The sequence below is a fragment of the Protopterus annectens genome, chromosome 6.part0, assembly GCF_019279795.1.
Source record: "Protopterus annectens isolate FY-2018-M chromosome 6.part0, PAN1.0, whole genome shotgun sequence".
In the NCBI taxonomy this organism is placed as follows: Eukaryota; Metazoa; Chordata; order Ceratodontiformes; family Protopteridae; genus Protopterus; species Protopterus annectens.
In genome coordinates this window covers 1,584,672,040-1,584,685,009 of record NC_056737.1, presented here as the reverse complement: position 1 = coordinate 1,584,685,009, position 12,970 = coordinate 1,584,672,040, and the positions used below count along the sequence as shown (strand labels likewise).

Genomic DNA, 12,970 nt, shown 5'->3' with positions numbered 1-12,970 from the left:
TAAATCATTGTCATACAACTTGTATCTATTTTTAACCAATATTGTCATGTTATGTATAATTTAGTATAATTATTCAAACTGCATTTGTTTTTCTTTTTCTGTCGTTTATAAAGACTGCAAAATTATTATTCTTAAAATGTTTTGTAATACTTTGGAGCTTTTCTTTCAGGGCCTCCACTGAAAATGGGCTCCTTTCTAGTTGGACTTTCCCAGTAATCAAATGTCAATAAATAAATAAATAAATAATTAGGACTTGTGTTTCAAGTCTTTCATCTAGTAATCTGGTCACCACTGCCTCCGCCATAAAGTCTTCGAGCTCAGTTTTTTTTCTGTGACTGCCATCCTGTGCCATGTTGAAAGTGGCTGAGACTGGTAGCGCCCCTCCAGTTCTACCTAGAAGCTCACATTAAAAAAAGAGTAATGGAATTTCACCAGTGTCCTGGCCAAATTTCATCTAGTCAGTATGAATATTACCTGAAAGCAGGGCCTGCCTAATGGGACTAACCTAGTCAGCAAAATTAATAAATACATATATTGTATATAAATAAATAAGTCATTCAGAGAGAGAAGAACCATTTTATTTCTGGTTCACATCAATGGAAACATTTTTTAAGTCATTTCGTCAAGGTATTCCTAGTGCAGATTCACTTTTAGTTAAACATTTTATTTATTCACAGCAAAACACAAAAATAAAGTTTTTTATGCTCAGGCATTCAGATGAGTAACTGGCAATGCTTAACAATATTATTCAGATTAGTAACTGGCTATGCTTAACAATGTTATTCAGATGAGTAACTGGCTATGCTTAACAATGTTTCCTCTTACCACTAGTCAGCAAGTACAAAAATGTGTACTTTATAAATATGCAAGCAAATGTCCTGGAATCCAACAAAAGAACCAAAGTCCACCACGAATGGTAGCAAGAACGCCAGGAAACTGGATTCAGCACAATGAAAGTACTCTTTATTTAAAACACAATACAAAGGTTTAGCGCTTTCATCAAACTAAAATGACTTCATCAGAAGGTTACTTTATAAATATGTTTGTTAGTAAATTAAATATTAACAGAAAAACATATTTTTCACGTATTGAAATACAGCAGCATAGACGTTTACTGTATCACTAGACAACATTATATACAAAATCTGTAACTATTTTGAAAACAACTGATAAAGTTAGATCAGCTACCTCACATCAAAGCAAAAGCAAAGCAGCCTGTCGCTATGTCTACAAAAGGAAGAATGTAGAGAAGAGGGTGACTAGCATCTTTTAATAATCTTTTTATAAAACTTTAATTTAGTCAGTATTAATTATTGTCAACAATTGTAATACGATTTAATTATACAGAAGTATAAAACAGCAAGACACTATATTTTACTGTTTTGCATTGTCTGCAGCATTTTCCCCTAATTAGTAAACCATATTATTTGAATTAAAACTGCCTCCTGTGTAAAACATCTGCTTTAAAATGATAATTTATCCAATAGCTGTGGTAACAAGAAAGAAGTAAAGAGGATATACCAATTCTGTACATGAAGTCTGAAAGCTACTATTATTATTATTATTATTACATCAGAGAAGATTGTTTCCTTAACTTCATCAATGTTACAGTCAGCAATGACATATTTATGTAGCAAAATGTCAAATCAGTTTTGTAAAATTCAGTTGAATTATATCTTGATATCAATTTAAGATGCGGTGTATTACTGAGAAATGTTTTGATTGTAGATGAAATCAGATAACCATGCTCAAGCATTATACCTAGGGTATTGTGGTATTCATATGTAAGTTCTAGCTTTTCTGGTTTGCTTTCATTATTTCGAGCATTTTCTGTGATATTTTCCATATATGTTTAAACTTGATTTCATTCCGTAATGCATATTCCAATTTTGTTCTTTTCTTTTTCTTTTCTGCTTCTTTCTTGTTCTTTTAGTCTCCACCCTTCAGATAAATGTTTCATCATCCCCTTTGCATTGCCTGTCTCCCCCTCCTGAGTACAGTAACTACACTGCTTCCTCTTCTGTTGGGGCCGCCCCTCCCCCATCTTATGCTAAAGTTACCTCTTCAGTATCTTCTGACATTGACTCCAATAACAGCAGCACTTTCAGGTACAATAACAGATTTGGTGACTCCCTTCACAGACCTCCAGCCTCACAGCTTTCTACTACTGTGGGATCTGCTTTCACTCCAGTACAACCAAATTATGGGACTTTATCCCGAAGCATTAAACAGATTTGTCTCTCCCCACCACCTCCTGCTGGAGCCCAACATTTGCCTCCATCTTCAAAACCGGGTAGCCGATCTTCAATTTCATGTTCTCCTTTGCCTCCATCTCCTCCAAAGATGATTTCCTCACCAGTTCAGAAGGCTTTTGCACTTCCGCCAGCTATTCCAGTTGCAATGCCTTTGATTCATTTCCAGAACACTAAGGCCAGAGGATCTACAGAAGCATTATTCCAAGGAATCCCATCTGATGTAACACAAAATGGCAATCTAGAAGAACCTTTGAAAGCACAAGCTCATGTACCATGTCCTAGACCACTGAATAAGAGCTCAGAAGGGTCTCTTATGCCCTGCTTAGACTTGTTACGTTTCTCTCAGTTACCATTTCTAAATAGCTCAACAGGTCCTTGTGGCCAGAATTTGTCACAGCCCCCATTGTCTCTACCTCTCCCTCAGAAGCAGTTGTACCAGTCCACATCACCTTTTGTCTCCTTACCTCCCTCATATGCTGCTGTATCTGATGTGCCATTGTCCAAAAGGACCCCTCCTCTGACTTCACCAACAGCCATTCCCCACTTATGTAAGTATTCTACTTTTAACTGAGTGTGCCGTTTGCCAAAGTCTCACAGTCAGTTTCCAGAGTCTTTGGCCCCATTAATTTAAATAATAACACATAGTTAAGGTGAACAGTGTGCAGAAGTAGGTCCGTGTGGACTGTTTCTTTGCCTGACCAGTTTATGTGGTTTAACTTCATGTGGTCAAAGACTCTTTTTAAGTCTTGGTTGTGCTTCTGTGGGTAAGCATGATAAAGTATTTCTCTTGTGTTTGTGACACTGATGCAAGCATTGATTGTAAAGAGTACAGTGTTTACCAGATGTCTAATATATGTTTTGTGACTGTTGCTTTTGACATTAAGCTTATACAGTACTATAAATAAATGCAGACATTTCAATGTTAAAAATAATGACTGATGTTGTTATGTGTGAGTACAGAAACTTAATATAATCTGAACTCACCATGTTATTAACTTACCACTGAAAAAATTGATTTTTTTTGTCTCTGTGGTCTGAATATCTCAAACTGTTTTCATGCATGCCCATGTGCTTTCATAATACCAGATCATATTTTTCAGCTAATCTGTAAAACTGCATGGTACAAAATATTTTTTGTTTTTCATTGGCTCTTTGCATCTTGAATTTGAGCATGTTACTTACAAATGAAATTTCTAAACTAAATTGAATAGTTTTCACATTGATATATTACAATTAAATGTGTTGCAGACTTTTATTTGCTATCTTCTGACAACAGTGTTGCGGTACAGCACTATTACATTACAAATGTATATCATTTGATCTGTGTGTGCTTTTGTGAGAAAGGCAGAAGTGTACCCAAATAGTGGTGTAGCTAATCATGTCCTAAAGATTATCAAGGCAGTGAAAAAACTTTAAAGGACAGAATGATAGCGCAACATTTAACTGAAGAAGGAAATTAAATAATGCAAGGACTACTGTGCTACAGGCAAACAAGTTAAGTGATGGCTGGAGAAACTAAGCAACAGAGCACAAGTTAAATGTGAACGATTCCAGTCCCCTATTGTAGAATAGGCTGTGGCAGCAACTTCGAGTGATGCATGCTTGGAATTATTTTTCATCTACTATAAATCTGAAGGAATTCCAATTTTTTGTATCAGAATAAGTAAGAATAATATTTAATTTCTTCTAGACAGTATATTAAAACAGAGGGAGAGATAAGAAGGGATGGTTCATTTGAGGAAAGGGGCGTAAAATGGTAGCAGGGATACTGGAAAAAGAACTGCTTGTAAGTTTTGTACTGATGGATTTATTTAATTTTTAGTCTCATGAGCAGTGGGTAAGCTTCATCTTATGCTCTTTAAAAAACTGTACTTCCCTTCATCTGGTAGTTTAATATTTTGACTTGAAGGCTATCGATCATTGATCTATTTTTGTCTAAGCTCTTTACCCTGTGCAGTGGGACTTAGGGGTATCATGTTGCTTGCCCGCAACACCAGAAATGTTTAGTAATAGTTGGTTGGTTTTTTTTGTTTGTTTTGTATTTTATTTCAGGATTTTATGTTTCAGTTTTTTTTTTTTTTTTTGCTGATTTGACCATTGTAGTTAAGGTTTTTGATCTCACAGTTCTCAAACATCAGCAGTGCATCCATTTCAGAATTAAACACAACTACTAGAAGGTGAATATAACTTTACAGCTTGTATTTTCCTACCATGATATAATTTTATAGAAATTTGCAGGTAATAAACTGATAGCATATAGCAAGCATGATATGTTCACATAAAAGACTCATAACAGATTATCAGAATAAAGAAAATAATTTCAGAAATATTGAAGGCATATGACATATATATATATATATATATATATATATATATATATATATATATAAACTAATATTATCAGAGTAAAGTCAGGAAATTAAGAAAATTAACAGAACTAAATATGGAAAATATGGTTGAAAAATACTTGTAAAAACATCCTTTAAGAATTCAATGCTAAAATCCAGAAATGTAAAGTACAACAGACTTTCAATGAGACTGCCTTATTTGAAACTGTATTCAAATCACTAAAAGATGAATTTAGAAATAAAAAAGCAATACAGGAGGTTCAAAGGCTGCTAACATAAATGGCATGCAGATGAAAATGCAGTATAATTACTTGGTTTCAAAATCAAATCATTATGCAATGTTATGTATTGTTTCTTAAATTTTTTGGGAGGTCATCTTCAGTCATTTCATCTACCCGGAACCCCAGTATCCCACATCCACATCCACATCCATGCTAGGTCTACTAACCAATTTCTATAACCCCCCCCTAACTTAGTGTATTGTACTATAATGTACTGGGGATGATTATGGATTCTAAGTGCATCCTGGGGCTTGACTGTCTCTGCATCCATCGGGGGGGGGGTTTGTATGCTCTCCTCACTCCTTGCTTCCTCATAATGACATGTTTGCATCTGTGGTTGGGCATGCAATGGGAATTTTGTGTAATATCATCCAGCCTCTGTGGCAGCTCGGTCAGGTGCACCTCCTCCCTCCTGTTTGGAGCATGCCTCTTCCCACTAAGGTCCCTAGCCTCCAACAGGTATCATCACAGGAGACTCCCATGTTGCCACCTTCCCCCAGGATAGGCATGTCCAACATGCCCTGCAGCTACATCAGTCGCATGAGCCATTAATCAAACCTATGTCATCTAGGCGTCAGGGTTTTATACCTCTACACCACTGGAGAGATTACTGTTTCTTAAGTTTCACTAAGGTATTATGCTCCGTGTCTGTGTGTGTGTGTGTGTGTGTATATATATATATATATATATATATATATATATATATATATATATATATATAAATATGGGTTCCCTTCAGATTGTCGAATGGCCATAATGTTGAACAGCATGTGGCCGAGACAAAAACATTGTTTCTTCACAACAGTGAACCATTTGCATGGAGATCACTAGATCACTTCAATGTGATGTAAGTGCAATCTTGGAGTTGGTATATTTAAGTAGCAGGGGGTGTGAGCGTGCAAGGGGGCATAGTTCCTCTGCTGCAGCTAAAAAAGGAAAAAAAAAAAAAAAAGAAAATTGTTTTTTTTTTATTTGGTTTGATGTTATGAAGAAACAATCTTTTCATTTGGGTCATATGCAGTTCAACGTTACGGCCATTCGGCTATCTGAAGAAGACCTATATATATATATATATATATATATATATATATATATATATATATATATATATATGTATATATAGTACAATTAGATATAATAATAGTTGGGAAAGTCATGATCATGTAGTTTGTCAAATTAAATATAAGAGATTTCAAATGAAACTCTGTAAAAATGCAGTACAATTATTTGATTTTAAAATAAAACAGTTGTGTGATGCTATGTACTGCTTCATTAATTTTATTTATTTATTTTACATTTGTTAACCGCGAAGGTCCGACTTGGAACGAGCCAATTTTCAGCAGAGGCCCAGGGAGAAATGCTCCAGACAAATGCATTTGTAAGATGGGAGGAAACTGGAACACCCGTTAGCAGCTTTTGAACCTCCTGTATCGCTTTTTTATTTCTAAATTCATCTTTTAGTGATTTGAATACAGTTTCAAATAAGGCTGTCTCATTGAAAGTCTGTTGTACTTTACATTTCTGGATTTTAGCATTGAATTCTTAAAGGATGTTTTTACAAGTATTTTTCAACCATATTTTCCATGTTTAGTTCTGTTAATTTTCTTAATTTCTTGACTTTACTCTGATAATATTAGTTTATATATATATATATATATATATATATATATATATATATATATATATATATATAAAGAGAGAGAGAGTGAGCGAGATATATATATATATATATATATATATATATATATATATATATATATATATATATTATATATGTAGTATAATTATGCATAGAAAAATTAATAGCTGTGGAAAGTCATGACCATATAGTTAGGCAAGTTTAAATATGATACATCACAAATTGGATTACTTAAATAGGTATATGTTAATATTATAGGCAAGAGAGCAAACAGAAAGATGAATTTTTTGTTGTTGTTTTAAGTTGTTCTTTATGCTAAACAGGACAGTATGACAGAAACTTTAAAATGGGGTTACCAGGGGTTCTTCTAGTCTTAGAGTTAGAAGAATATATTCCCCTCTAGCATTTAAATTACTGATGTGAAGTGATATTGGAAAAGGAGCAGTTTGTCCCATATGACTTCTTGATACCAGTGCAGCCTAGGAAATGGCTGCCATAGGAATGCCATGATAAGAAGCAATGAGAACCCAGAGAGCAGTCATTATAAGTAGGTACACTTGACACCTGCCGGTTGCAAAGCAGAACTGTATCTTTTGCAGTAGTACTGATATTTGTGTTCCTATTGCAAGACCGACGACGCATTCTTTCGAAAGCGTCTTGGTCTAACTGAAAAGACTGAAAAGGCAAAATAGCGAAGTGGCTTTTAAGCAAATTCTTTCCCTGGGAAAGAATGTGCTTGGCCGCTTCGTTACTTTGCCATTTTCGGCACTGTAGTGTAATATCGGAGTTGTTATATTTAAGTAGGGGGTGTGGGGGGGGTGTGAAGCCCCCCCACTTAATGTAATGTTTAAAGTTTTTTTTTTTTTTTGTTGGAACAGCGATTTTTTTTCCCATGGAAAAAAATCGCTGTTCTGACAGTTTGACATTGTAAGCTTTCACTTACATAGGGTGGATTAATCACCATTCGCTTTTTTAAGCATTCGGTGATGTAATTAATATAGACCCTGATATTTTGGATAGGACATGAACTCCAATGAAGAATGGATTAGATTATAGTATGACACACAGGAAAGAGTGACAACTGATACCAGATAAAGACATAGTACAGAATGGATTGACGTTTGGGAAAACATAGTAGCACAAGGATTTTTTTTTTTAAATGAAAGCATTAAACTACTGGGAGGAGCATGAGACATTACCTTTCCTTTTACCTAGTACTGTATACTGAGATTCAAGAAGAGGAATCATTTGACTATTCACTGCATATGTTCTTTGTGTTTCACTGTTGCAGTCATCACATTTGGGTTATCCCTGCCAGGGTAGCCCTCAGCCAGCCCGAATACCAGAGACTTAGTATTTCTGTGTCGGTTGCTGTCGCTTCAGGACTGACGTCAGGTCATCAGTAGTATAAAGTAAGGCAGCCGACACAATTACATCAGTCTTTCTTGCCATGGAGCCTGAAGCAGAAGCAGTTTGCAGGAGTGCCGGTCGACCACTACCTGAGTTTTCGTCTTCCGAATTGAAGTCTTCTAAAGCTAAATACCTCATTGGTGATCCTTTTTTCTTGCACTAACTAATGTCAGAAAAAGTTAATAATTCTCTTGTCTGTGGAAAGCAAATACCACACCAAGATTTCCATTCTTACTGCATCATTTGTTTAGGCCCAGACCACGACGTCCCCCTTTGTCGCTTCTGTGCTTTGTTCAACGCCAGAACTATCAGTCGTCGGGCCCTTATTGTAGCCAGATATATTTGCTTACAGTCCTCGATTTCTGATATGGCTTCGGTAAGTCATCCGACAGCAGATCTTCCAAGGACAAAAAGATAAAGACAGAGACAGACCGCACAGGTCCAAACCTACCGACGATGCTTCCGTTAAGTTAGTCATCAGTTCTCTGGTCCTCTGTGAGGCGCTTTTGCAGCCCCTGATGTCCGCTTCTGTGGATTTGCAGTCCGCTACCAAGACCCTTTCAGAGTCTGGTATGCCGCAAAACTCTTCTTCTACTAAGGCTCCTACGGTCATCTCTACCTTGGATGGGTCCAGAGCCGCTGAGCAGGCACCGGCTACTGAGAAAGTCCTTTGCACTACCGATGCTTGACATAAACTGACGTCTTTCACAACTACTGTTCTTTCTAAAACTACAGAGTTTCTAAGGCCTAGGGTATGAACCACACCTAAGAAACTGATGACCTCTCATACGCCTGCCACCTTACCTCAGACTCAAATGCTTAAAATGGCAGACGACCTTATCATGTTGATCCAGGGAAGCCAAGGTACCCCATCCAAAAGGAAGAGAGATCTCTCCCCTATAGTTCTGTCTGAACCACTCTGATGCAGAGGATTCCATTCCTTCAGCCTCTCCACCAGGGGATTTTTCCTTTGGGGAAACCCTGCATACCTTAAGGGAGCATTTTCAATGGGAGAGTCAGGATTACCCACAGTCAAAAAAGAGACTAAGGGAATTCCTAAATCTTCCACAGCACAAACCCTTGGCCACCCCCCCCCAGTCCTGGATGTTGTGTAGGTTGTTTTCCTGGAATCCAATTTAACACCTGACACCCTCCCCCCTACTCCCAGAAAACCAGACAGGTACTACAGAGTCCCAGACTCACACACATTTCTTTTCAAAAATCCTACTGCTGACCCTGAGGTAACTTCTCAAGTGCCTAAAGGAATTCAAGCAACCTCGGCTAAGAATCCCACCCCATCAGACAGGGATTCCCGAGCACTAGACAGATGGGGTAAAAAAGTATACACCTCTGCTACTCTTGCTATCAGGGCACTAAATTGTCAGTTCCATATGCTGACATTTCAACAACATACCCTGGAACTCCTTAAACAAAAAAATGTCTTCCTTCACTGCTTGGGCAAAATCTAAAGAATTACAAGACTTAATACATTCTGCAAGTCAAGTAACTAAACACTGTGGCCTTGACACCCTATAAGCTTCTTGCAGGGCAGCAGTCACCAGATCTGTCATTAGAAGGCATGCGTGGCTTAAGGAACAGCCCCTGCCAGACCATGTCAAATCCAAATTGTTGGATGCCCCTTTGCACAAAGATTACTTATTTGGCACTAAGGTAGAAGAGGTGTTAAAGAAGATGGAAGAAAAAGCAAAATCTATGCAAACAGTTAAGGATTTCTTGCAGGTACAGCCACCTAGGTTCAGCAGGCATTGTCCCACCAAACACTGGTCCTTTCCTGCTTCCATTAAGCCACTCCAGTCTAGGTCCCGGGGAACCAGACCCCCCCCCCCCCAGACAGCAGCCACAGGGAATGCAGAGATCTAAGCAGTGGACTTCCTTCACTTCAAAACTAGGGAGTTTTAAACCACCTCCTTATGGAAAGAACTCTCAATGATTCACCACCCCAACCTCCTGTCTCTGTCCACTTTCACTTGCCCCTAGGTGGAAAACTCCTTTCACTCAAACACCTGGGCCACCATTACCAACAACCACTGGGTTCTGAGCGTAGTGTCCCAGGGATACAAATTTTCCTTCCACACCCTTCCAACCCCAAATGGGTTTCCAGATCTACCCTCAAACCAGTGGCCAGAGGCTTAAAAGCAAATCCTTTCCCTGCTCTCTATGAGGGCAGTAGAGCCCGTTCCTGCAGAACACATAGGCCAAGGTTTCTACTCCAGACTGTTTCTGGTACCCAGAAAAGAGGGCACCTGGCACCCCATCCTTGATCTATCCATTCTAAACACCTTCCTGGTGATCCCAAAATTCAAAATGCTCACCCTCCAGCAGCTGATACCCATGCTCTCCAAGGACGCTTGGCTAGCCACCCTAGATCTAAAAGAGGCCTAACTCCACATTCTTATCAGGGAATCATGCAGGAAATATCTCCGTTTCAGGGCAGGCTCACAACACTTTCAATTCTCTGTGCTTCTCTTTGGCTTATCTACTGCTTCCAGAGATTTCACAAAATGTCTGGCTCCAGCCATTGCCTTTTGCAGACAAAGAAATATTCAGATTTGCCCATACTTACACGACTGCCTTATATAGGCAGACAGCCAGAAAAAGCTACCCAGGCACCTGGCCTTTGTAAAGACCTTAGTAACCTCCCTAGGGTACACAATCAATGAAAAGAAATCCAAGCAGGTACCCACCCAAAGGATAATCTTCCTGGGAGCAAGCCTGGACACAGCATCCCAAAGAAACAAATTTTCCTGACAACCTACTTCTCTCAACTAGCCATCAAGCCCCAGCTAACTGCAAGTAAGATCCTTCAAGCTCTGGGGTTCATGGCATCTTGCATACTACTCATTCCATATGTCAAACTGCATATGAGGAAACTTCAATGGTACCTAAAAAGCCTTTGGTGTCAACACTCTCAAGACCTGGAAACTCTTCTACCTATAATTCCTTGCCTCAGAAAAGATTTTCTTTGGTGGGGAGCAGCATGCACCCACAACAAGGGACTGCCTTTCTCACCACCGCCTGCCACCCAGGCCCTCACCACAGACAGATCAGACTATGCTTGGGGTGCACACCTGGATGGCAGGTGCATACAGGGCCAATGGAGCCCGGAGCAAATCCCTCTGCACATCAATCAGAAAGAGATGTTGGCTGTGCAGCATGCCTTGATAGCCTTCAAACCCCTTCTCTCTCCAGGGGCCCTTCTGATCAAAACAGACACCACTACGGTGATGTAGTATATCAACAAGCAGGGAGGGACTCACTCCTACCCTCTATGTAGGCTGGCCATGACCCTATGGCATACAGCGTCTGCCAAGCAACTACACCTTTTAGCACAATTCCTACCAGGCTCTCTCAACTCTCTAGCAGACCTATTAAGCAGAAATCTTCTGGACCCACATGAGTGGTAGCTCAACAGAAGAATCTTCACCCTAATAACTCAGAAATGGGGAAACCCCAAAGGTCGACCTGTTTGCCTCCCACTCCAACCATCAGCTCAACATATTCTGCACCAGGGAGCATCACTGCATGGCTTGGAAAGTGGATGCCCTGTCCTTCCCCAGGGTCAGTCTAGTGGTCTATGCCTTTCCTCCACTTCCCCTCATCCCCAGGGTACTGCTCAAAATAAAGGAGGAAAAACCAAGGACCATTCTTATAGCTCCAGACTGGCCCTGGCAGCACTGGTAACCCTTGCTGTGCAGCCTGTCCCCACTACCCCCATGGCATCTTCCCCAGATTCCAAACCTCCTGACCCAGAGGGAAGGAGACTTCATGCATCCCCAATTGCAGACACTTAATTTGGCAGCTTGGCTTTTTCCCTAAACCCAAACCAAACTGCCAACCTCAGTAAACAGGTTCTAGATGTCATTCATGAGGCCAGATGCCCTAGCACCAGAAAGTCTTATGCTGGCAAATGGAAAAGGTTCTGCACCCGGATCCAAGCTAAGGGAGCCTAAGCACCACAGCCCTCCCTCCCCCTCATCCTGGATTACTTAGTTGACCTGCTACATAGTGGCCTCTCCTTCTCATCTATTAAAATTCATGCCTCGGCTATTTCTGCTCATTTTTCCACTGAGCAGCCCCTTTTCTCACACCCTTTGATCAAACAGTTCCTAAGAGGGGCTAGCAACTTGAGACCACCCAGAAGGGCACTAACCCAAGCTTGGGACCTTAACTTTGTACTGGAAAAACTCCCCCCTTTTGAACCAGCTTCATCTGCAGAGCTAACATTTCTCTCCTGGAAAACAGCTTTCCTTCTGGCCATCACTTCAGCCAGAAGGGACTCTGAGCTCATGGCTGTGGAACCCTTCATCATCTTCCATGCTGACAGGGTATCCCTCAGAACTAACCCTTCCTTCATGCCCAAGGTGGTGTCCAGTGTGGCTCTCAACCAATCCATTCATTTGCCCACCTTTTTTTCCTAATCCCCAGAACAAGGGGGAAAGGATTCTGCACTCTCTGGATGTGCACAGACAGCTTAGATTCTATGTAGACAGAACTAAATCCTTCAGGAAGTCTGAGCAATTGCTGGTTAGCTTTGCTACAGGGGCAGAAGGCAAAGTCATCTCCAAACAAACCATATCCAAATGGATAGCACACTGCATCCACTTCTGCTACACACAACATGGAAAGCCTCCCCACAAGGGGGTCAGGACACATTCAACCAGAGCAGCCTCCACCTCTGCAGCTTTCCTCCAAGAAGTCCCCACCAGGGACATCTTGGAGGCTTCCACCTGGACATCTGTTCACACTTTCACCAAGCATTACCACCTGCCTCTCTTCTAAAAATCCAGGGCAGGGTTTGCCTCTGCAGTCTTGCAGGGCATCCTAACCAGCCTCCACCCTTTTCCTCATCTTGGGAATCAACCCAAATGTGATGACTGCAACAGTGAAACACAAAGAACATATTACTGTTGTGTACACTTACCATAAATGTAGATGTTCGAGTGTATTCACTGTTGCAGTCCTGCTTTCCCTCCCTCCATCCCCTTCTTCTTCTTCTTCTTCCTTACAAGGGACACA

At 40.0% G+C, this 12,970-nt stretch overlaps 1 protein-coding gene across 10 annotated transcripts in view; it reads left to right on the top strand.

Moving 5' to 3' along the window:
• The window catches only part of EVL (Enah/Vasp-like), a 1,573,360-nt gene that overhangs the window by 1,315,656 nt on the left and 244,734 nt on the right, over nt 1-12,970 (top strand). For 9 of the 10 annotated variants that reach the window (XM_044075040.1, XM_044075035.1, XM_044075032.1 and 6 more), the window contains one exon: nt 1,934-2,803. The exons of the other annotated variant lie outside the window; for it this stretch is intronic. In XM_044075040.1, coding sequence (XP_043930975.1) covers nt 1,934-2,803 — 870 coding nt within the window. The remainder of the gene's footprint in view (nt 1-1,933; nt 2,804-12,970) is intronic. 10 annotated transcript variants of the gene reach the window in all.